This window comes from Procambarus clarkii, chromosome 41 (assembly GCF_040958095.1).
Source record: "Procambarus clarkii isolate CNS0578487 chromosome 41, FALCON_Pclarkii_2.0, whole genome shotgun sequence".
Taxonomy (NCBI): Eukaryota; Metazoa; Arthropoda; class Malacostraca; order Decapoda; family Cambaridae; genus Procambarus; species Procambarus clarkii.
In genome coordinates this window covers 7,313,751-7,340,492 of record NC_091190.1, presented here as the reverse complement: position 1 = coordinate 7,340,492, position 26,742 = coordinate 7,313,751, and the positions used below count along the sequence as shown (strand labels likewise).

At 43.6% G+C, this 26,742-nt stretch overlaps 1 protein-coding gene across 1 annotated transcript in view; it reads left to right on the top strand.

Annotated features, from left to right (window-relative positions):
- LOC138373274 (ionotropic receptor 93a-like) overlaps positions 1 to 26,742 on the top strand; it is a 398,668-nt gene that overhangs the window by 23,212 nt on the left and 348,714 nt on the right. Inside the window, exon 2 of the mRNA XM_069339316.1 lies at positions 15,012 to 15,505. Within this exon, the coding sequence (XP_069195417.1) occupies positions 15,029 to 15,505 (477 nt within the window). The 5' untranslated portion in view covers positions 15,012 to 15,028. The remainder of the gene's footprint in view (positions 1 to 15,011; positions 15,506 to 26,742) is intronic.

Genomic DNA, 26,742 nt, shown 5'->3' with positions numbered 1-26,742 from the left:
TGGACAGGCGTTACTCTCGCTTTTTTTTTAGAATATCTGGAAAGGTTTGGAGTTCAAGTGACTTGTTGAAGAGCAAAGCAATAGCAGGGGCTAAAGATCTGGAGGCTTTTTTGTAGATTAAAGTTGGTATCTCCTCAAGGGCACCAGACTTGGTTTTAAGGGAAAGGATTATCTCATTGACGTCAGTGGAATTAATAGGCTTTAGGTACAGAGACTGTGGATAGTTCCCTGTAAGATAGTCCTTAATGTCAGTACTGGAAGATGGAATATCATTAGCAAGGGATGAACCAATGGAAGAGAAGAACCTATTGAACTCAATAGCAGAATCAGAGGCTGAAAGCTGACCATCGTTATTAGACAGGAGAGTCGGTATTTTATTTAAAGACTTCTTTGATCCCAATATTTGTGAATTTATCTCCAAGTTTGTTTAATGTTGCTCTTTATTTGGGTAAATTTATCTTCGTAGTATTTAGTTTTGGCTCGTCTAATTATCTTAGATAGCAATAATGAGTAATTCTTTGAGAATTCTTTGGAGACAATTCCTAACCTATACTTCTTCTCAAGGTCATGTTTTTTATTAATAGATTTAAGTATTCCCTTTGTAAGCCAGGGATTGTTAAGCCTTTTGGTTGTGACTTGTTTTGTAAGCATAGGACAGTGGGTATTATAAAGGCTAAGAGTTTTTTGAAGAAAAGATTGAACTGCTAGGTTGATGTCCTCTATGTTACCTAACTCGGACTCCCAGTTGACATTATCAGTAGCAGTTATAAAATTGTCTATAGCAGTTTCATTGTGTAGTCTAAAACGTATCTCTCTTGACTGAAGAGGTGGTTTGCTAATGTTAGTTAAGAGAAATGTGGGGTAATGGTCTGTAGTGCTATCGGTGATTATACCTGAAGTAAGCGGAGAGGTTATGTTTGTCCAGATGTGATCTAGAGTCGTGGCAGTGCTATCAGTGATTCTAGTAGGTCTAGTGATTAAGGGTATGAGGAAGCAGGAATTCATACAGTTGAGGAAGCTAACAGCAGTAGGGTGTTCTGGCTCGCAGAGGTCAATATTAAAGTCCCCTGCGATAATTAGGTGGTTTTTGTTCAGTCTGTTATCAAGTATTAGATTTCTAAGGTTTGAGTTGAATTCGGACACATCAGTGTTAGGAATTCTATAAACTGCACCCACAGACAGGATAGACTTGGCACCCTTGACTCTGAAGCTGGCAAAGATATACTCCCCATAGCAGTCTCTAGTTCTAATTTCTTTTAAGCATGTTAGTTCTTGGTGGTAGTAAAGAGCAGTGCCACCACCTCTCTGAAGTTGACGACAGTTGTGAATTGCTGAGTAGTTAGGCATGTTAAAGAGTTGAGTAGTATCCTCTTTCAACCATGTTTCAGTAAGTATAATAAAAGAGAATTTGTTGTCAATAGCTTCAATCAAGGCACTAACATCATCGAAGTGTTCACCTAGGGATCTAACGTTCAAATTGATTACAGAGATATTGTGATTATGAGTTAATACATTGTTTACATCATGTGCTGCAAAATATCTGCAATTTAGGTCATTAAAGTGATTATTGTCATAGATAGTGGATAAGAGGTTAAGTTCTGGGTCTATACTTGACTGCATAAAAAAAGCTGATTGCAGGAAAAACAAGAAAAAAAAATGTACACAATACTGTACAAAACAAACACAAAAGGGGCTTACAGGGGTACAATGGAGTAAGGGAGTATGGCTAGGCTAGGAAACCTAGGTAATAAATGAGATTAAAGAAAAAACATATAAACATGGACTATACAAAACATAAGATATAGATATACAAAATAAAAATATAAACAAGACTAAGCAATACAAAAACAAATTGAGCAAAAATGAAAAACGAGGTAGATTGCTTACAGGTACTCTCAGGTACACTGTAAGTAACAATAGACAGATAATATATATCAATATAGATAAGAATGTCACGATACAATAAGATAAGCAATTACAGGAACAGATGAAAAACAAATCTGCTGTAAAATAGAAAGTAATTATAGCAAAACACAACACTATAATAATATAACAATACAATAAGAGCTTACAAAGTATTGAGTCTGCTAAATTAGAGAATAATTATGGCAAGACACAACAATAAATGCAAGTAAACAAAAGAATTGAAACAATTAGAGGTAGAATTAAGGTCACTAGATAGCGATGGAGGATACACAAGTTTGGTGGAGAGAACAAAAAATCAGTAGAGACTGTCAAGATGAATATATAAAAAAATTTGACAAATGATAATTGTAAAGTAAAATAATCTTAAAGATAATAAATTTTATTAAGCTTAGTTTTAACTTATAATTAGTATGAACTTAAAAGAACAAAAATTAGATCAATAATTGATTTCAATAAATGACATAGATCAATACAAATAAATTTAAAATATAAATGGAATAGGGTAAGATTAGATTTAAGAGTAAAATTTTACAATGAAACTGAGGTAGATGCTTGCATAAGTGCATGGAGACTTGATGGATTATTTAGGAAATTATATGAATAAGAGAACATTAGGTAAATGGTAAGGCAGAGACAGCACCTTAGACAAAGTTAGATTAAGTTAGGTTAGGCTCAGGCACTGAAAGAGTTATTTTAAGTACTGGCATTGGTCGGGTTCAGGTTTTCAGATATACCACAATCACTTAAGAAGGCCAGGAGTTGTTGGTCACATTTTATTTCATATCTTTTTCCTGTACCTTCTTTCTTCGCAAAAATCGTACCATTCCTAGTGTAGCACTGCTTGATAAGACCAGGTTTTTGTTTGCGAATTTGGCGCAGCCTGTAGAGGAGGGATCCACGCTGCTTTGTAAGACACTCATTTATATAGAGGTTGGTTTTTTGCTTAGCAGCTGATTGTATGAGGTCAAACTTCGCAGAGGGATTTGCAAGTTTGATGAGCATTCTCCTACTGTTACGGGGATTGTTTTTATCTATCCTAATAGCCGATTTGATTTGAACATTGACACTGATCTTTGAATTTATTAGGGTGTTGGCTATGTTACAGCTATCCTCACCTTGTTGTTCATCAGGTAGATCAGTAGAGCTAATTATCAGAGAGTCATGAAGTTGTTGTTGCTCTTGGTCATCTTCGGAAGCCGCCTGGTGAATCTGAAGGAGATTGATCTGTTTTTCCAACTTTTGAAGGAGGTCACTTTGAGCTGAGTGGGTTTCTTCGGTCTGAATCTTACGTATTTGATCCATTGCACCATTTGCAACAGTTTGTATGTTGAGAATTTCTTGGTTGTTGTTCGTCGACGATTCAAGGAGGCGGTCTATGGTATGTTGTTGTCGGGTGACTGTGTCTTGGAGGGCCAAAATAGCTTCTGATTGCATTTTCACAAGGTTGTGCAGTTTCTGGAGCCATGGATTACTTCGGAGAGGTTTGAAGTTTAGACAGGGAGCCATAGATTGAGTGAATTCTACAGCTAGAGATTCGAGGTGAGTTGAAGGGGGGGAGTGAGGAGGGGGAGCGGATGCTGTGTTTACCAACATCGGCGAGGGTTGCGGCGTTGCCAGTGTTTCATTCAGATCTCTAGGAGTAATGGAACCAGAGCGAGAGGCACCCCTACCTTGCTTGTTGTTATGTTTGGGCATGTTTTCGACGAATAGATTCTTGGTAGCGTTTCTAAAGGTAGATACTTGGTGAATTATAGTAGGGATGCCTAGCGTATAGGGAATACTTGGCAGAAGGGTCGTAGAAAGGCAGGCGAAAATTGGTTAATTTTGGTTGATTACTGTTGAGGTTCACTGTGAGTTATGGCATATTAAGTCTCCATGCACTTGACTCGTGCTAGGCAGCAGTTAGGCCATGCAACGTTGAGTGGAGACGAAATTAACACGAATTTTCAGCAGCAGTGTCGGAGCCGGTACCACCGCCAGCGTTTCCCGCCAGCAAAGTTGGCAGGAAACGCCAACTTATAAATAACTTACTAATAAATAACTTACTAATAAATAACTTACTTATAAATAACTTACTAATAAACACTATTATGTACAACGTGGTCTTCCTCTGAAGACTCTGGACGTTCACGGTGCTCAAGACGAGTGGTCCTGGTTCTCTTGTGGCCTCACGATGAATCCTTCGATTCTCTTAGCGAGTCTACCCCGGCCACAGGCCAGCCAAAACACAATCCCACTGGGTGCACCGTCGTGGAGGCCGTCAACCACAAATCCAGCCTGTAGCTGGCAGGTTCCAATCAGCAACGCTGCGTAGGCCACTCCACGACCGATACTAGGGTTGCGAACCCTAGGCAGGAGCCTCGTGTGACTTCACAGATCACTCTCCTCACCACAACACCCCAGTGGCTAGTCGTCTCCTCCAGTCAGCCCCGGGTATGACAAATCCTCAACTGCCACGTCACAGGCAGGCTAACACAACAGTGTTCATCCGGGGGGGGGGGGGCGACTCACAACTTCAGCAGTTAACACTTGGGGATGCAACGGCTGCCTTGGGTAGACTCATCCAATGTTCATTACAGCAGTCCCAGGTCGACTCTGTAATCAGACATGTCATCAGTACTAGTTACACTCTAGGGCACCTCACTTACAGGCTTAGACACAAACGCCCACCCATCCACTCCATAGATGGTGTTGCTGTCTAAGCGTCACTTCACCAGAGGTCAGCAGCGGCTGTGTTATGAGCCGATCAGGACGGGAAACTAGCCCTTGTGGCTGGTATTTCTCGTCCTCACTAGGTGGCGTCGTCCATTTGGAGGGGGTTTCGGGAGCTGACCCACAGATGGCGCGGTCATCACTGCTCCGTGCTCGGACGCTGGGCTCGGGTCCGTAACACCTCCCTACCAAAAAGAATTTGGTTTGGGGTTCTATAAAGAAAAACACAAACCAAATTAGTATGGGGATACAACTCCAAATGGACTCACGTACACTACAAACTGGAGTGGCGAGGCTGTCTTGTCCACAGAACTGTCCTAAGGAGAAACCCTGGCACGAAGGGAACTTGCAGATGGAAGACGATGATCAGCCTGATGTAATCTTCCACACTTCCACTGCGATGTTGAGCAGGGGCATATTCTCACGTGCCTCGAGTAAGGATTGATACTGACGCGATCCGGGGTGAATCGACACTTCCCTGTGTCGTGACACCGATGATGGCTGGCCACAGACGGCATTTCTAGTACCAGTCCGGTAGTCCTTCAGGGAGACGGGAACCTGGAATACAGGGGTCTGATAATTTAGAGTGACAGCGACAGTGGGTAAGTCAATACTTACTGCATACTCGCCTACTAGGCCCACACCTAGTCCCAACAGCGTTGCTTGTACACCGAAGATGGCATTCGCTCTGCCACCGTCAGGTCGACCAACGTTCCGTATAACGCTGCATCTAGGCTCAGCAATCACGCGGGGGGTGTCAACCTGTCGGAAACAGTCACTCATATTATCATATCTCGTACCTCCTGTATCTACCATCACCTTCCAGGTCCCTTCTTCGACTGCAACACTCACTGTGCACGTCTCCAATCCCTGGGACCTCTTCTCGATGTTCAAGGGAGCCACCATCCGTTGGGTCGTCCACTGGTCCTTACTGAGAACACACACAAGAATAAAACAAAATACCGCTAGGAAACATTTGGTTAACTGAGGGATAAGCTTCCTGAGCCTGTAATGTCCATAGCCGGCTATAACCATTAGCCTGGTTTGGACCGAAGAGGGCACTAGAACCTTCACACCTACCTCACATACTTCCGACGTCTGGGTAATCTCTGGCCGGTTCAATAAACGCTGTACCTTGCCATACCGCAAGTACTCAGATGCCTTTACTCCAGACGCTAGGATATCCGTGGGTGTCCGTACACGAGGCCTCTCTTCTCGCTCAGTCGCTTCTGCCACCGTAACCGCATGTTCTTCGTCGGGAGAAGAATCAGGAGACTTTGCTATAATGCTGTCGATCTGCGGGTGAGAGGAAGGATTAAACATATTTAATTCCGGATCTGTCCGTACCTGGATATTACCAGTGCCTGCTATTACCTCGGACCTTGCTGTTCCGGCTGACTCGTCCTCAATCTTGGGATGATTGTTGCTCCAATCTGTCACCAAGTCGTTGGCTAGTATCACGTCAATCCCAGCTATAGGTAGGGTATCGACTACTGCCAATGCACATGTGCCGCTGAAGTAAGGCGAGTCGAGATGTATCGGCACTAAGGGGGCGATGTACTGCGTCCTAGGAAACCCAACCAGGACAACCTCTTGTCTCCCATCCACACTCACTCCCTCGGGTAACGAGTTTTTCAGGATCAGGGACTGGGCTGCTCCACTATCTCTGAGCACTACAACTGATCTACCAGTATGATCACTCGTTAAATACCCGCTTGAAGTGTGAGGGGAAAACAATCTTGGTTCTTCCTGCGTAGTCGTAGACTGGTTTCCTGCTGGTAGTGTCACACAGCTCATCAACATCACCTCCCTACGAGCGCCGCTACCTCTTCTGCCTCGGCACATAGCAGCTACATGCCCTTTCTGCCCACAAGTCCAACACACCATATTCCTCCTTGGACTCCGGTGTTTCGGACTGCTAGGACTTGTCCTTCGAGGGCTACTTGGGGGCGTCTTCTTAGTGCTTTGTGGGACGGGGGTCTCCTCTTCGTCATGACGAGGTTTGTCAAACCAGCATGGGTAATTCCTCGGGACGTACTTAGCAGAAGGCCTATGCGTTAAGATATACTCTTCAGCCATGGTGGCTGCCGCACGTAAGGTTTCTACTTGCTGCTCTTCTAGGTACGTCTTTAGATCTCCAGACAAACAATCCTTGAAGTCCTCTAACAGTATGAGCTGCTCGAGGTCTTCTTTGGTCTCCACCTTCCGAGAGGCACACCATTCCTGGAAAAGTCGCTCCTTGATTGTGGCGAGTTCGGTGAAAGTGTGCTCCGAGGTCTTCTTCAGGTTTCTAAACTTTTGCCTGTACGCCTCAGGTACCAATTGGTACGCCATGAGCACTACCTTCTTCACCTTGTCGTAATCGCCAGAGTCATCAAGGGACAACGTGGTGTAGGCGATTTGGGCCTTCCCAGTCAAGACAGACTGTATCATGATGGCCCAATTCTCCTTTGGCCACTCCAAAGAGGCTGCGACCTTCTCGAAGGCCGTGAAGAACTTCGAAACTTCCTTCTCGTTGAACTTCGGGACCATTTTGATGTTCCTTACCGGATCGAAACTACTGGTGTCCATTGTTTGTCTTCCACCACTTAATCGCAATACTTCTAGCTCATGTCGTCTCTCTTTTTCTTTTTCTTCCCTCGCTCGCTCTTCTCTTTCTCTTTCTCGTTCTTCTCTCTCTCTCTTTCTCGTTCTTCTCTCTCTCTTTCTCGTTCTAGTTCTAAACGCCTCATCTCCAATTCTTTATCTTTCATCTCCATTTCTTTATCTTTTAATTCTCGTTCTAATTCTAATTTTTTCCATTCTATCTCACGATTGTTTTCCAAGGCACGCATTTTGACTGTTAGCAAGCTAATATTCAGCTCACCTGCATCGCTGTCAACGTCACTGCCTTTATCTTCCTTTTCAGTGGAAGCTATTTCTTCACTTTCTTTTGTACCTTGTGCCTCACCTTGTGCCTCACCTTCCTGTTTTTCGTCGGCCTTCAAATGCCGGTGAACTTTGGACAAGATCTCCACACGGGAATCACTGGCACGTATCTTAATCTCCAGGTAGGCACTCACCAGTACGAGTTCCTGTTTGCCCAGATATTTCAATCTGGCAAGACAGTCCTCCCTGTTCAGAAAAGCCTGAACATCGTCCAGATCATCGATGGTCGCTTTTTCTGCCATTGTCACTTGGTACACTAGCACTTAACACACCGCTTCACTTTAGCACTTAATGCACCGAGCACCGTTCTACGTCAATATTGCACGTAATTACACCGAGCACCGCACTACACAATATTGCACTTAATCACAGCGAGCACTTCGTTATACAATGTTGCACGTAATCACACCGAGCACCGCACTACGCAATATTGCACTTAATCACTGAGCACTGCACAGGACGTATAACGTCCTAATAGTCACACACAGGGGGAATTATTTACAGGGCTTGCGCCACTTCACCACCCCTGTCAAACATACTTGGCAAGGGGTCGGATCCCGCTGGGGATGCCAATTATGTTACGGCCCTCTCGGGTCGCAACTGGGTTCTTTCTCTGATGTTGTTAGAGGTAGGGTATCCGGCCCCAAGCTAGTAGTGGCTTTCCAGGGATGTGATCCGTAAAGCAAGTAAATTAAAGGGGAAGGGAGACAAAGGCAAAAACTTAAACATATAATTATCACCATCACCATAAATAATATATAGATTATCACACGGGGGAGGTATAAACACTATTATGTACAACGTGGTCTTCCTCTGAAGACTCTGGACGTTCACGGTGCTCAAGACGAATGGTCCTGGTTCTCTTGTGGCCTCACGATGAATCCTTCGATTCTCTTAGCGAGTCTACCCCGGCCACAGGCCAGCCAAAACACAATCCCACTGGGTGCACCGTCGTGGAGGCCGTCAACCACAAATCCAGCCTGTAGCTGGCAGGTTCCAATCAGCAACGCTGCGTAGGCCACTCCACAACCGATACTAGGGTTGCGAGCCCTAGGCAGGAGCCTCGTGTGACTTCACAGATCACTCTCCTCACCACAACACCCCAGTGGCTAGTCGTCTCCTCCAGTCAGCCCCGGGTACGACAAATCCTCAACTGCCACATCACAGGCAGGCTAACACAACAGTGTTCATCCGGGGGGGGGGGGGGCGGGGGGGCGACTCACAACTTCAGCAGTTAACACTTGGGAATGCAACGGCTGCCTTGGGTAGACTCATCCAACGTTCATTACAGCAGTCCCAGGTCGACTCTGTAATCAGACACGTCATCAGTACTAGTTACACTCTAGGGCACCTCACTTACAGGCTTAGACACAAACGCCCACCCATCCACTCCATAGATGGTGTTGCTGTCTAAGCGTCACCTCACCAGAGGTCAGCAGCGGCTGTGTTATGAGTCGATCAGGACGGGAAACTAGCCCTTGTGGCTGGTATTTCTCGTCCTCACTAGATGGCGTCGTCCATTTGGAGGGGGTTTCGGGAGCTGACCCACAGATGGCACGGTCGTCACTGCTCCGTGCTCGGACGCTGGGCTCGGGTCCGTAACAGACGACTCGATGTTATTTCTGCCTCCCGTGAACTGCATCTGTCCGGTAACTAATAACTAGTAACCTGTCACAACTAGACAACATATATCAGGGAAGAGATTTTGTATTATAAAACGAGGGCATACCCATTTTGGGGTTTTCTTGAACGTCATAACCGGCAAAATTTGTATATGTAATTATTTAATGGCCATTAATATTCATATAATACAATTCAATTTTACCGGGTACAATAATTCCTTAGGTAACGAGTTCTTCGGTTGATCGAAGACTCAGTGGTTGCTTTGTCGTAGCTCATGAGAAAGTATTTAAGATCTGCACGTGTCGACTAGAGAAGCAAGCTGCTCTCTCTGTTCCCGTCTGTGTCCATGCATACCTAATGGCATCTATCCTCTTCCACTCTGGATGCATCCAAAGCCCAGATCTAAATTTCGTCATTATCGACTTTGGGAAGTAGACTAAGTATTTGTTTGTGTTTTAGTTAAATCCAGTCCTGGAGAATACTTTTTATCATATTTAGTCCATGGGCTGGTGTTCTAAGGATATGAGATGAACTTGCCATTCTCACTGAGAAGCCACTGAAACACATGTTCTTCTAATGAAGTTAGTGGTTAGTAATGTTAGTAATTTAGTGTAAAAATTTCTGACAACTCCATCACACTTCCAGTGCCATAGATATTCCATCACACTCCCGGCATGCAAAAGATATTCCATCACACTCTAGGTGCCAAAGACACTCCAACACACTCCATTTGTCATAAGTACTCCATCACAACTCCGGTGCCAAAGACACCATCACGCTCCCAGTGCAATAGTTACTCCATCACACTCGAGGAGCCATAGATACTCCATTACACTGCTGGAGCCATAATTATTCCATCACACTCCAGATTTCAAAGGAAGTAAATAATTATCAAAAGAAGGCACCAAACAGGGAGGGCTATGTAGCACCATTAAATGTGTGGGATAATCAGAGGGCGCTAAATATCACCAAGGATGCCAATATGAGAACAGAAACGCATAAGTCCAACAATATCAAAAGTATCTGAGTCACTAAGAATACTATCGAGGGACAAGCGACCACGGGGAATGGTAGGAAAACAAGACACACGCTCGTCCCAGAAGTCAGGACATTCAACAAGGATATGCACGACCGTAAAAGGGACAATGCAAGTTGGACAATAAGGAGCAGGGCGGCGCTCCATCAAGTGACCATGAGTTAAGCAAGTATGCCCAATACGCAACCTCGCCAGAGCCGTTTTCCATCGCGGTTTATGGTGGGAGGATGACGGCCACGAGGACACACAACCCTTAAGAGTACGCAGTTTGTTTTCAGTAACCGAAGACAACAAGCCTGCCAACAGGTAAGGATAGAGGAATGGATAACCGGGTAAAAATCGGAATAAGGAATACCTTCACGAGAAATGGGACAAGAGCGGACAGTTTCCTTGGCGGCAGCATCCGCACGCTCATTTAAAGAGACACCAACACTGCTGGGAACCCAATAAAACTCAACTGACTTAAATTTAATGTGAATAAGAAACAACCAATGCTAGATCTCGACAACCAATGGATGAACCGGATTAAAGGACCCGAGAGCCATGAGGGCACTACGAGAGTCAACAATAACTACAAAGGAAGATTGACAACGAGAAAGCAGGAGACGAAGAGCATAAAGAATAGCAAAATGGTCTGCTGTGAAGATGCTCATCTCCGGAGGTAAGCGACACATATAAGTGCAATCAGGAAAAAGAAGAGAGTAGCCTACACCGTCCGCAGACTTAGACCCATCGGTGAAGACGGAAACGGAGCGGGAGTGAGAAGAAAAGTGTTCAAGAAAAAGGCGTTTTAGAACTGTAGGAGGGGTAAAAGCTTTAGTGATGTGGGTCAAGGATGTACAAAACTGCGGGAGGGGGACTCTCCACAGGGGCAAAGAAGGAACAACACAAGGAGAAATATTAGAAATACGAACTGAAAGAGAATCCTGTAAGCGAGATAAACGGACATAAAGAGGGAGGTTGTTGTTGTTGTTATAGATTAAGCTACTCGGAACAAGTTCCAAGCAGCACGGGCTATGGTGAGTCCCGTAACTTACCTGGCACAGGAGCGGGGCAGGAAGCACGGGCTATGGTTAGCCTCGTGGACGGGAGATGTCTCCCGTGTGAAGAGGGAGGTGGTGAAGAGGAAGAGAAACCGCAGGAGGGGTAAAAGTTAAAACACGACAGAGGCGAGAGGAAGGATGTTGCAAGGATCACGCAAGATAGCGAAGACAGTAACGATCACGGCGGTCCTGGAGAGATAGGAAGCCAGTGTCAACATACAAGCTGAGGACGGAACTCGAACGAAAGGCACCAGAACTGAGGCACAACCCAGTATGGTGCAAAGCATCAAGACGGCGAAGAGTAGAAGGAGAAGCAGACGAGTAATCAGGGCAACCATAATCGAGCTTAGACAGGACGAGAGAGGAATGTAAAGCGAGTAGAGTGGGCCTATCCGCTCCCCAAGAAGTATGGGACAATACCCGAAGGAGGGTAAGGGCCTTAGAGCATTCAACACGGAGGTAAGAGATATGGGGAGACCAAGACAAACGAGTGTAAAAAATCAACCCCAAAAGCTTAGCAGAATCCTTGTACACAATGGGGTGACCATAAAGCGACAAAGAAGGACGAAGAACGACACGCTTCCGAGTAAAAGTCCTAGCACTTTTAGCACAAAAAGTCGTAGCACAAAAGTCGTATGTCTCTTAGACATAGAGAATCGGAAGCCATGATCGCTGGCCCAAGACGACACTGCATCAATCGCAAGTTGACGCCGGCGTTGAAGGAGAGGCGAATCATCACCCCAACAGCAAAGGGTAAGATCGTCGACATAGCGAGCGGAGAAGACCCCTGAAGGAAGAGAGGAAAGAAGACCATTGAGGGCAACCAGAAAAAGAGTAGTGCTCAGAACATTACCCTGGGGCACACCTTCGTATTACTGAAAAGAGGCAGAGAGAGCGGTACCAAGGCGCACCCGAAAGGAACGACAAGAGAGGAAGCTGCGGAGAAAGAGAGGGAGATGATCCCGAAGGCCAAAAGAATGAAGTTGGGTACAATATGACATCGAAAAGTGGTGTCGTAAGCCTTCTCCAGGTCAAAAAGGACGGCAACAACGAAGGTCTTCGCAGCAAAAGCAGTACGAATATAGACCTCCAAGTCCACCATGACATCTCTTGTGCTGCGGCACTCGCGGAAACCAAATTGAGAAGGTGAGAGGTGCTGATAGTGTTCGAAGAACCACATCAGACGAACGTTAACCATATATTCAAAGAGTTTGCAGACACAACTTATGAGGGCAATAGGGCGAAAGTCCTTAGGGGATGTTCCCAGAGACTCTGGTTTGCGAACAGGGAGGACAACATCATCGAGCCAGTCCTCAGGGACTGACGACGACTCCCAGATCCGATTATACAGACTCAGTAAATACTGAGACATGTATGGAGGGAGCCTTAGGTAATCCATCACGCTCCGGATGCCTTAGGTACTCCATCACACCCCCGGTGCCTTAGGTACTCCATCACGCTCCGGGTGCCTTAGGTACTCCATCACACTCCCGGTGCCTTAGGTACTCCATCACGCTCCGGGTGCCTTAGGTACTCCATTATACTCCCGGTGCCTTAGGTACTCCATCACGCTCCGGGTGCCTAAGGTACTCCATCACGCTCCGGGTGCCTTAGGTACTCCATCACGCTCCGGGTGCCTTAGGTACTCCATCACGCTCCGGGTGCCTTAGGTACTCCATCACGCTCCGGGTGCCTTAGGTACTCCATCACGCTCCGGGTGCCTTAGGTACTCCATCACACTCCGGGTGTAACAAAAGCACCATCACACTCTCCCATTAAGATGTCCACTGAATCACTGAGTCCTTCAGTGAATCCTTCATAATGACTGAAAGATCAAGTCATCAGTTCTGTATTATTATTATTCCATTACTCAAGTCCATCGGATCTCATAAATTTTTATTTTATCCCCACATTCTGAATATTCATTTTGTTTCATGCCCTCCAATGTATAAGTGTGTCCACTTGTACCTCGTGTCCACTTACACTTTATGGCCACTTATATTTCATGTCCACTTATACTTCATGTCAACTTATATTTCATGTCCGAGTATTAGTATTTATTTATTTATTTTGTTTGCAGGTATATTCCTGCGCGGGCCCAAAGCCTCTGGCTGGCTCACTGTTGCTTGTTTCTGTTTTACTTGGGCAGAGTATGAGTATTTATGACTCGTATGGTCGCTTCAGTAAGATTTTGCCATATGTGTTTAACAACTTCTTCTGCTCTGTTGAATCTAAGTTGAAATCTTAATGGGTTTGTAACTGTGCACTGTGTTAGATAATGTTGCAGTGGTCTGTCATGTCCGTGTAGATATCATGTCATGACCTCATCATCTACAGCATCGCTGGCCAACCATAGTCTGGACAGATTTCAATATGTGTCGAGGGTAAAGTGAAAAAGGCTGGTTAAAACAACGCCAGTTTACTGGTACATATAAACAGGTCACCGTTAAACAATGATAACTGACGTCTCTACATACAACTGATATACAACTAGTATACAACTGATACTTTAATCGCAGTAAGGAGCTTTAACACAGCGCAAATAATCACATCAAGGAACTTAAATACAGCTATCGAAATAAGTAACAGGCATTAACTGCACACACTTGCTACTAGCTGACACCAGGCTCCAACCTGGCGCAGTGGTACACCAACCCAAGTAACAGGTTGGTGGTGTCATACATAAATAAGTAGTGGGTGAGGAATCTGTAACGTACTACAACACAATAACAAGCACCTACGATCCTCAGATATCCCTCTCAACACAAAATCACCTACCATCTGACATAACTGATATACCTCGGTAGCCTGATCCACTAAGCAACAACATTACTCTTATATATACATTATTAATCAATAAACAACAAAATACAAGACAACTCAAGAGCTGAACGTTTGTCGTCCGCCTAGCTGGGAAATCAGGAGGGTAGTGACTTGCCAAGGGCCGAACTGGCCGAGAACCACTATGTTACCAACATGGCAAGCCACCCCAACTTTCCTCCTTCACATATCAAAAGCTCAAAATCCAAATAATAAAGTCTTATTCACACAATACCTTAGTATATACAATATGCAATATTTTCCACAGGAGAGTACATATCAAAACTCAAGGTATACAAGAAAATATCATGATATACGCTAAAACACATAAAGAAGTAATATGGTATTACTTCCATGTGTAATATACTATTACACATGGCAATACTGGCTGGAGACAGTTCGCCAAGGAGGTCAGGGGGAGGAGGGGGGGGGGGGGGTTATTTGGAGGATTTCCAGCAGTTACCAGTCGACCAATTGTTTATGACTTAGATTACAGTATATTCGCAAGACATACCTCAAGTATATATATATAAATTTACATAAAAATAATATATATACTATATTATAATACCTCTAGCATGTCCGATACAAGAGGGGGGAGTATATATCTAAATTTACATAATAATAATATATACGCTATATTATAATACATCTAGCATGTCCGATACAATATTCCAATGTTTAGACATGTTATGGTTGTTGTCTGAAACAACCGTAAGCTTCTGCTATGAACTAGCATAATTCCTAAAAAGAGATTACAGATACAGGAGTAATGGTAATATTTGGCTAATCAACTAATATTTTACTACACAATTTGAGCGCATCATACACATACACAATATAATCATGCTAATAATCATACTGGTGTATGTGTGGTCATAACATATTATCTGGTTGCTGAATGTATTGTGTGTTTGTTTCAGGTGTGAATATATATAATATGATGAATAAGAAGGTTGTGAGTGTGGTGGTATTGGCAGGAGCAGTCTTGGTGCTGAGTGAGTCTCAGAGCCAGACCACCAACCGTGCGAGCCTCCAGTCCTCCGCCACTCTCTCCTACCAATATCCAGCAAGCAATGTGCGCACTTTTGAGGAGCTTTGGCCTCCAGACACACAAGGTCCTCGCCTCACCAGTACTCCAACAGTATGTCAACTTGCTACTAAAGTTGACTTTCCTACAAGAGTAACTGTTCCTCTCCACACCTCTTCCATCGTCAACTCCAGGTTATCATCATTACCAGGCGGGGTCTCATGGCTTGTGAAGCACTCAACTGTGCAGGAGGAGTCTCTGGTGCAGCTGGTGAGCACCATAATACACCAGGAACTACGAGAGTGCGTCCTGGTGCTGGCTGCCGACACCGGCTTCTGGTCTCTGCCTCTCATGGACCACCTTGCCACACTTCCAAACTTGAGACAGGTTACATTTTCTTCTGTTAGTTGACATTTTTAGTCGTTAAGCATGTATAAATATGTCGTTTATCATCTTTAATAGTATAGTTAATAGTATTAGTAATAAACTAATTATAGTTTAGCTACTAGACATATGTATCAACTTTAATTATAATTAAGCCAGTGCAGACATGTTGTTTATCAATGCTAGGTAATTACAGAGAAGGAAGTAAGGGCATAATTTTCACAAATGGTAATAGCAGTGAAGCCTCATGGTGCACTCTGGTTGCTGAGAAACACTCAACTGAAAAATCCAGTCCGCTCCCATATGACCCACAGAGATCTTAGAAGTAGTAAAGGACTTAAAAATCTTTGTCTTGGTATTGCAACTACAGACAACATGAGCTGGATGCCCAGCAGTAAGTTCCATCTAAAGCTCATTTGTAGTAATAATATGTATGGGTTCTTGCACTGGAAGAAGTATTCACATTTCTAGAAGTAATGTTTCTGCAGCACATAGAAGGGTGAAATGGTTTTAGTAGCAGTAGTTGGGATGACAACTTAAACATAAATTTAGTTTTTTGGGCCCATTCGTGTTTATGCTGTCAGGGGTTTCCAGGTAAATTTTGTCATTCGTGTTTAATCTCTCGGGTTTCAATGTAAATTTGCCAAGTCGTGTTTACACTGTGGTGTTTCCAGGTAAATTTTGCCAGTCGCGTTTACGCTGTTATTTCCAGGTAAATTTTTTTAGGGAGATACTTACCACTCTGTCACACTCGTTTAAAACCAAAAATAATTTCAGAGTTCATAGAAGTTTGTTAAGAAATCTTATGGAAAAATTTGTGGACAAAGTTAGCTCCCGTCTTACTGAAAATAAACTCTTCGTCAACGTTTTTTTTTTTTTTTTAGAAAGTCACTCATTTGAAGTTAAAAGAGTTCTTATGGGGAAAATTCAGACCAAAAACCACTCATTCGTTCTTGAAGGCTTCTTATGAGAGAAATTCAAAATTTTTCACAGTTCAGTTTTATGAAAACATAATAGAGTTCATAAAATCATAAGAGTTTCTTAAAGAGTTAAAACCGAAATATTTCAAAAGACCATTTGCAAAAAATATTGTCATTAAGGTCTCGTTAAGGAAAATAGACATCTTAGCAGTAAGTTTTAGTTTCATATCCATGTATGGCTATTCCATCAGTAAGAAGACCGAAAATTATTCAGAGACCATTTGAAGACCAAAGTTGGCCAGAATTTGACAGAGACCATTTTAGACCAAAATATTACCAGAGACCAGATTAAGCCCAAAAATTGACAGAGTCCATTTGAAGACAGAAATTGACCAAAAATTATTCAGAGACCATTTACAGACCAATTTTCATCAGAGTTCATTTGAAGATCGAAATTAACCAGAATTTGACAGAAACCATTTTAAGACCAAAATATGACAGAATCTAAACTGAGACCAAAATTAGTCTCATATGATGATACTAATAATGAGTCCAATATGAGTCCAGTAAAAGACCAAAATTCGTCAGAGTCCATTTTTAAGACCAAAATTAGTCAGAGACCAGCTGATACCAAAATAATGTCAGAGTTCAGTTTGTGCCCGAAAATACTCAGAGATCAGTTGAAGACCGAAAAATGACAGAGACCATTTTACACCAAATAATTTCAAAGATCATATAAGATCGAAATTGAACAGAAACCAGTAGAAGACCAAATTTCATCGGAGACCATTACCAGACCAATTTTCATTAGAGCCCATTTGAAGACTAAAATATGACAAGAGGCCATTTCAGACCAAAAAATAATCTGAGTCCAGTTTGAGCCTGAAATATATGTCCAGTTGAAGACCAATTTTCATCAGAGTCCAGCAGAAGACCGATTTTCATCAGAGTCCAGTAAAAGAGAAATAATTTCAAAGACCATTTAAGACCAAACATATTGACAGAGTCCAGTAAAAGATCGAAAATTAGTCAGAGTCCAGTTTGATGCAAAAATTAGTCAGAGACCAGTTTGAGCCAAAAAATATTCAGTCCAGTTGTAGACCAAAATTTGACAGTGTCCGCTTTGAGACCAAAATTAGTCAGCGTCCAGTTTACGATCAAAATTTGACTGAGACCGCATTTATTAGTGTAGTTTCGTTACTAATAGCCCAATTGTAGCCCAATTTTAAACAGTCATGGTTCGAACAAAGTAAAAAAAGAAAATAGTATTACCGAGTTACAGCTCTTCTCCCAGCTTAAACTCCCTCTTGTATCTTCGTTAATTCCTGATCAATTTCCCTAAAATATAAATCCGCTGTATTTCAGACATAGTAAAATATATCCAAACAATTACCGAGTTCTAGCTCCCGTCCCCTACCTCTCATACCTTCGTTAGTGCCTACTCATTTTCCCTGAAATTTAAAGCGGTCATACTTCTAAGTAAGTAAAGAAAACACAATTACCGAACGCTAGCTCCCGTTTTCCGCCTTAGATTACTCCTGTAAATTCACTACTATCAGCCCAAGATCACTGAAATTTAAACCGATTACATTTATAATGTAATAAAAAATAAAAACATTATCCAAATTCGCTCCTGTTAGTTAATTATTGCCAGCCCAAATCCCCTGAGATTCTAAAACCCAACTACATTTCAGACCTTGTAAAATAAATCAAGACATTAACCGAGCTCCAATTCCCGCCCTCCTCCTAAGTTCATCAAACTTAATTATTTTAGATCAAGACGCTCTCCAATCTATCATCTTTATCAAAGTAAAAATATCCTCTCCTTCAATATGCTTGTTCACACCACGGTAATAAAAATCACACGGCCATATCGTACCTTACCTTCAATACCCTTTGTTTACTCAGCTATGTAAATAGTCATTCACATGGTAATAATAATCACACAGTCATATCACACCTTACCTTCCTCACACCTTTTATCTTCCCCTCCCTTACCTCCCCCCCTCCCTTACCTCCCCCCTTCCCTTAACTCCCCCAACTCCCTTTTGTCCTTCATTTCGCCCTCACCCCCTACTCCCCTTCATCTCACCCATTCCCCAACTTATCCAAACCTTCAATAATCCTACTGTATTTGTATATTCCCCTCCATATTCACTGTGTTCTTCGCATTCTCTTCCATGTTCTGCAAATGTTCATCGCATGTTCTCTGTACAACTTTTAGACTCACTATTCATGTTTTCATCACGTTCAAATCATATTTTTCATTTGTTTCTCCACTTTTCTATGTTCTTTGTCATATTCTCCATGTTTTCTGTGTTCTTTGTCATGTTTTCATGTTCATCACATGTTCTCTGTACAACTTTTATACACAATATTCATGTTCTCTGTAAGTTCATATTCCCCACAAGATCACTGTGTTCATTGCATTCTCTTACATGTTTTCTGTGTTCTTTGTCATGTTCCTCATATGTTCACTGTGTTCATTCACTTATATATACTCCACTTTTCATGTTCTTTGTTTCGTTTAAACCAATTGTTTCTTTCATTCCTTAACTAGTTCTTTTGTCAAATATTATAAACAGCATTACAGTTCCCCCAACAAATTTAGTCAGTCACCCAGTTTTATTTGCAAAACTACGTCAATGTAATTCTTTTTATCAACTTAATATTTCTTACCGACACTATTCTTAAACAAATCTACACTTTATACAGTATCAAATTTACCCAAAAAATCTTTTCTTAACGTTCATGAACTAAAATCAGTCACCAATCAACTAAAAAATATAGTCACTTTCATCATTTCTTAACTAAACTTAGTATTCAATCCACTGCAAATAGTCATGTTCATCATGTTTTCTTGTCGTTTCTTAACTAAAATATTCGTCAATCAACTGAAAATAGCCATGTTCATCATGTTTTCTTGTCTTTTCTTAACTAAACTTATACTTCCCCTCAATTGAAAATAGTTAAATGTAACTTCTTTCAGCTCTTTCGTAACTAACAGTATACTTCAAGGGGTACGAAATAAAGTCAAGGACACTCTTTGGGACGTCAAGGACACACTCAAAGACATAAATAACACTCTCAAAAGCACCAATAACACACCCAAAGACATCAGTAACGCACTCAAAGACGTCAAAAATACTACTTATATCTTCAAAAGTTGTTCTTAAAGACTTTAAAATACTATTCATGTCCTCAAAAGTTATTCTCTGAGTCATCGAAAGTTTCTGCGCCTCTCCTTCCTCCTCCCCGGCGGGTAAAAAGGCTTCGCTTTCTTCCTCGCCCCCTACTTCTGACTCTCTCGCTCCGTTCCCTCCCGTTTAACCCAGAGGTCCGTAGATCGGAACTACGCTCTGCTACCATTTGGGGGGGGGGGGGAGTAGAAATAGCCTAAGCTACTCTATCCTTTTGAGATGTATTTTTTCTTGTCTCAATAAACATACTTGAACTTGAACCCTCCCGTTTCGATAGTTACACCCCCTGTTCCTGCTATGGAGGTCTCTTTAGCCCCCGCTTCCCTCTCAGTTGGTGCCCTTGCTGAAGTGCATCCCCTTGTTTCCTGTCCCTCCTGCTGCTGTCCTTGACCCTCGGTTATCCCCTCCTCTTCCTCCTCCGGACCCTACTCGTCCGCCCCTGGTCGACTCGTCCGCCCCTGGTCGGTCCTCTAGCTACCTTCCCTCCTTCTTTACTCAGTTTACCATGCCCTCTAACCCTGACTTCGCTAACCCTGACCCTGATCCTGCGCTTCTTTAACGTGCTGTGTTCCCTTTTCGCCTTTGTATCCTCGTTGTTCTCTGTTGCTGTCCTTCCTCTTCTCGTAGATGTCAATTCTTCAATGGAACGTTCGAGGTTATTACGCCAATTTCCTCGAACTCCAGCTTCTGATTTCGCGGTTTTCGCCCCTTTGTGTCTGTCTCCAGGAGCCGATGCTTGGTGCTCGTCCTGGTCGCTTTCGTAGCTAGATCTTTCTCTCCCTGTCCTCCCAGCTGTTGCTGGGGCTCCTAACTCTTCTGCTCTCTTGATTCGCTCTGATGTTCCCTTTGTCCAATTACATTTTCCTTCGCCTCTCCATTGTTCTGCTGCTCGTATCTTTGTGAGGAAATGGTACACAGTTTGTTTCATTTATCTCCCGCCGACTGTCCCGCTTTCTCTTCCTGATCTGAAACACCTACTGGACTCCTTGCCGGAACCTGTGCTCCTGCTAGGTGATTTCAATTGTCGTCATTCCCTTTCGGGTGATGTTCTGACGAACACCTGGGTCGCCTTCTTGAGCCGTTCATCCTTTCTTCTTCCCTGTCTCTTCTGAATTCTGGTGAGCCTACGCATTTGGACTCTCGAACTCGCACCCTTTCCTTTCTTGATCTTTCTCTTTGCTCGTCTTCACTTTACTTGGATTTCACGTGGCAGGTTTTTGATGACCTCCATGGCAGTGACCATTTCCCCATCCTTGTTTCATTTTTCTCTTTTCACCCTCCCCTCTCTTTCCCTAGGTGGCAGTTTGCTAAGGCAGACTGGAACCTATTTACCCTCAGTGCTGCTCTCTCTGACCTCTCCTTTCTGCCTTTCCCTCACTCACTCCTCCTTTTTCATGACACCGTTTTCGACGCTGCCTTCCATTCTATTCCTCGCTATTCCTCTCGGGGTCCACGGAAGTGCGTTCCCTGGTGGAATACAGACTGTGCTCAGGCTGTCCGCTGTAAGTATGCAGCCTGGAAGAGACACCGCCGCCGGCAGACGGCCGATTCTTTTCTTTTATTTCGGAAGGCGAGTGCGGTGGCCCGTAGGGCCACCGCACTCGCGTATAGATATAGTCACGTATAGTCACGTATAGATAACGTGAATGTTGGGCGTCTTATGTCTCCACCATTACGTCCGAAACTTCTCGGCCGCAGATCTGGAAGCGTATCCGCAAGGAAGCGAGTAAGTTCGTTCCCGATGTCTCACAGGTCCTTCACCTCTGTGGTACACTTGTGGCGGACCCGTTGCAGGTCGCTACCGAACTGGGTTCCCACTTTTCTTCCGTTAGCTCTGGTTTTCATCTACCCCAATCTTTCCTTCTTCGTAAACCTGTCCTTTAATCTTGTCCTTTGGATTTCTGTACTTATCTTCGCCTTCCCTATAACGATCCCTTCTCTCTCTCTCTGAACTGCCTGCCCTGGCCCTCTGCGGTTCTACGGTGACGGGCTCCGATGGCATTCATTATAAGATGCTTCGCCATCTCCCTCCATGCATGTCTCAGTATTTACTGAGTCTGTATAATCGGATCTAGGAGTCGTCGTCAGTTCCTGAGGACTGGCTCGATGCCGTTGTCCTCCCTGTTCACAAACCAGGGTCTCTGGGAACGTCCCCTAAGGATTTTTGCCCTATTGCCCTTAAAAGTTGTGTCTGCAAACTCTTTGAACGTATGGTTAACGATCGTCTGATGTGATTCTTAGAACACCATCACCACCTCTCCCCTTCTCAATTTGTTTTTTTGCAAGTGCCGCAGCACAACAGATGTCCTGGTGAACTTGGAGGTCTATATTCGTACTGCTTTTGCTGCGAAGACCTCCGTTGTTGCCGTCCATTTTGACCTGGAAAAGGCTTACGACACCACTTAGCGATATCATATTCTATCCCAGCTTCATTCTTTTGGCCTTCGTGGTCATCTCCCTCTCTTTTTCCGCAGCTTCCTCTCTCGTCGTTCCTTTCGGGTGAGGCTTGGTACTTCTCTGCCTCTTTTCAGCAATACGAAGGTGTGCTCCAGGATAGTGTTCTGAGAACTACTCTTTTTCTGGTTGCTCTCAATGGTCTTCTTACCTCTCTTCCTTCAGGTGTCTTCTCCGCTCTCTTTTTCGATGATCTTACCCTTTGCCGTCAGGGTGATGATTCGCCTCTCCTTCAACGCCGGCTTCAACTTGCGATTGATGCCGTGTCGTCTTGGGCCACCGATCATGGCTTCAGGTTCTCCACATCTGAGACTTGTGCTATGACTTTTACTCAGAAGCATTTCGTTTTTCGTCCTTCTTTGTCGCTCTATGGTCACTCCATAAAGAGGGAGCCGGTCGGCCGAGCGGACAGCACGCTGGACTTGCGATCCTGTGGTCCCGGGTTCGATCCCGGGCGCCGGGGAGAAACAATGGGCAGAGTTTCATTCACCCTATGCCCCTGTTACCTAGCAGTAAAATACGTACCTGGGTGTTAATCAGCTGTCACGGGCTGCTTCCTGGGGGTGGAGGCCTGGTCGAGGACCGAGCCGCTGGGACACTAAAGCCCCGAAATCATCTCAAGATAACCCCATTGTGTACAAGGATTTTGCTAAGATTTAGGGGTTGATTTTTTACACTCGTTTGTCTTGGTCTCCCCATATCTCTTACCTCCGTGTTGAATGCTCTAAGGCCCTTACCCTCCTTCGGGTATTGTCCCATACTTCTTGAGGAGCGGATAGGTGCACTCTACTCGCTTTACATTCCTCTCTCGTCCTGTCTAAGCTCGATTATGGTTGCCCTGCTTACTCGTCTGCTTCTCCTTCTACTCTTTGCCGTCTTGATGATTTGCACCATACTGGGTTGCACCTCAGTTCTGGTGCCTTTCGTTCGACTCCTGTCCTCAGCTTGTATGTTGACACTGGCTTCTTATCTCTCCAGGACCGCCGAGATCGCTACTGTCTTCGCTATCTTGTGTGGTCCTTGCAACATTCTTCCTCACGCCTCTGTCGTGCTTTAACTTTTACCCCTCCTGCGGTTCCTGTTCCTCTTCACCACCTCCCTCTTTCTGTCCGGTTATCTCGCTTACAGGATTCTCTTTCAGTTCGTATTTCTATTATTTCTCCTCGTGTTGTTCCTTCTTTGCCCCCATGGAGAGTTCCCCCTCCTTCCGCAGTTTTGTACATCCTTAACCCGCATCAATGAAGCTTTTACCCCGCCTACGGTTCTAAAACGCTTTTTCCTTGAGCACTTTTCTACTCACTTCCGCTCCATTTCCGTCTTCACCGATGGGTCTATGTTTGCGGACGGTGTTGGCTACTCTGTTGTTTTTCCTGATTGCACTTATAAGTGTCGCTTACATCCGGAGACTATTATCTTCACAGCGGAACTTTATGCTATTCTCTATGTTATTCGTCTCCTGCTTTCTCGTTGTCAATCTTAATTTGTCATTGTTGTTGACTCTCGTAGTACCCTCATGGCTCTCGGGTCCTTTAATCCGGTTCATCCAGTGGTTACCGAGATCCAGCATTGGCTGTTTCTTGTTCACAATAAGTTAAGCCAATTGAGTTTTGTTGGGTTCCCAGCCATATGGGTGTCTCTTTAAATGAGCGTGCGGATGCTGCCGCCAGGGAAGTTGTCTGCTCTTGTCCCATCTCTTGTAAAGGTATTCCTTACTCCGACTTTTACCCGGTTATCCATTCCTCCATCCTTACCCATTGGCAGGCTTGTTGGTCGTCTGTTACTGGTAACAAACTGCGTACTCTTAAGAGTTGTGTCCTCATGGCCATCCTCCTACCACCGAAACCGGCGATAGGAAACGGCTTTGGCGAGGTTGCATATTGGCTATACTTACTTAACTCATGGTCACTTGATGGAGCGCCGCCCTGCTCCTTATTGTCCTAATTGCATTGTCCCTCTTAAGGTCGTGCATATCCTTTTTGAATGTCCTGACCTCCGGGACGAGCGTGTGTCTTGTTTTCCTACCATTCCCCGTGGTCGCTTGTCCCTCGATAGTATTCTTGGTGACTCGGATACTTTTGATATCGTTCGACTTATGCGTTTCTGTTCTCTTATTGCCATCGTTGATGATATTTAGCGCCCTCTGATTATCCCGCACATTTGATGGTGCTACATAGCCTTCCCGGTTTGGTGCCTTCTATTGATAATTACTTACGTACTTCGCCGTGTTGCATGATACAATAACACTAAATAACTCACCTTGATACAGGGTACAAAAACCCTATACAACTCACCTTGATACATGGTACATTAACAATATACAACTCACATTGATACAGGGTACAGTAACAATATACACCACACCTTGATACATGGTACAATGACACTATATAACTCATTTTGATACAAGGTACATTTGCAACATATACCTCACCTTGATACATGGTACATTAACTATATACTCGTCACCGTGATACATTGTCCATTAACAATATACACCTCACCTTGACACATGGTACAGTAACAATATACACCTCACTTTGATACATGGTACATTAAAAATATACACCTCACATTGATAATTGGTACATTAGCAATATATACCTCACATTGACACATGATACAATAAAAATACACACGTCACCTTGATACATTGTACAATAACTATACTCACATCACCTTGATATATGGTACAATGATTATACTTATACCACCTCGTATGTGGGGGCCTCGTAGCCTGGTGGATAGCGCGTAGGATTCGTAATTCTGTGGCGCGGGTTCGATTCCCGCACGAGGCAGAAACAAATGGGCAAAGTTTCTTTCACCCTGAATGCCTCTGTTACCTAGCAGTAAATAGGTACCTGGGAGTTAGTCAGCTGTCACGGGCTGCTTCCTGGGGGTGGAGGCCTGGTCGAGGACCGGGCCGCGGGGACACTAAAGCCCCGAAATCATCTCAAGATAACCTTCATACAATGTACAGTAACACTACATAATTCACCTTGATTCAGGTACAATACCACTAAATAACTCACCTTGATTCATGCTACTCTACATGCATTCATGAGTGCAATGCTACTCTACAACTCACCTTGATTCATAGTATATAATCACTATAACTCACCTTGTTGCAAGGTACAATATCAATATACATCTCACCTTGATGCATGGTACAGTAACACTATATATTTCATCTTGATTCATGATACAATAAAACTATATACCTCTTCTTGATTTATGGTACAATAACGCTAAATAAATAACCTTGTTGCATGGTTCAATAACACTATATACCTCACCTTGATATGATACAATAACCCTAAACAACTCACCTCGAGTAATGGTATAAAAACACTATACAACTCACCCTGATTCATGGTAGAGTAGCACTATATAACTCTCCTTGATTCATATTACAATAATAATATATAACTCTCCTTGAATCATTGTACAATAACTCTGTATCAATAACACTATAACTCTTCTTTGTTCTATGCATCATAATACCACTTGGTGCATGGTACAATGACACTATATAACTTCCCTTGATTCATGGTATACTAACACTATATAACTCATATTGATTCATAGTACAATTACACTATGCATCTCGCCTAGATGCGTGGTACATTAACACTATATAACTCTTTTTGATTCATAGTTCAGTAACAGTATATAACCCTTCTTGATTCATTGCACAATAACACTGTACTAATAACACCATTCTATTCTAAAGGGATTCTAATGGAAGGAACAGAAGCTCTGTGCCTACCACTCTCCATAGTGTACAACAAGTCACTGGTAACAGGTGAACTGCCAAACATTTTGAAGGCGGCCAATGTAGTCCCAATATACAAGAAGGGTGATAGGCAGGAGGCACTGAACTATAGGCTAGTGGCCCTAACTTGTATTTCATGCAAGATGATGGAGAAGATTGTGCGAAAAATGCTAGTGGAACATCTGGAGCGTCAGAACTTTGTAACACAACATCAGCATGGGTTCAGAGATGGCAAATCATGCCTAACAGGATTAATTGAGTTCAATGACCAGGCAACAAAAATCAGGCAAGAGAGAGAAGGCTGGGCAGACTGCATATTTTTGGACTGCCAGAAAGCTTTCGACACAGTACCACATAAGAGACTAGTGCACAAACTGGAGATGCAGGCAGGAGTGAAAGGGAAGGTACTCCACTGGATAAGAGAGTATCTAAGCAACAGGACACAGCGAGTCAGGGATGAGGTTTCGGAGTGGAGGGGAGTCACCAGCGGAGTCCCTCAGGGATCAGTCTTTGGACCTATACTGTTTCTGATATACGTAAATGATCTCCCAGAAGGAATTGACTCGTTCCTCTCGATGTTTGCTGATGATGCAAAAATTATGAGGAGGATCAGGACATAGGAGGATGGTATGAGGCTACAAGATGACCAAGACAAACTGAAGGAATGATCCGACAAATGGCTATTAAAGTTAAACCCAAGTAAATGTAAGGTAATGAAACTAGTAGGAGGAACTAGGAGGCCAGTCACTGGATAACGAATGGGAGATGAAGTCCTTCACGAAACGGACAGAGGGAAAGATCTGGGAGTTGATATCACGCCAAGCCTGTCTCCCGAAGCCCACTTCAAAGCATAACATCAGCGACCTATGCGAGGCTGGCTAACATCAGAACTGC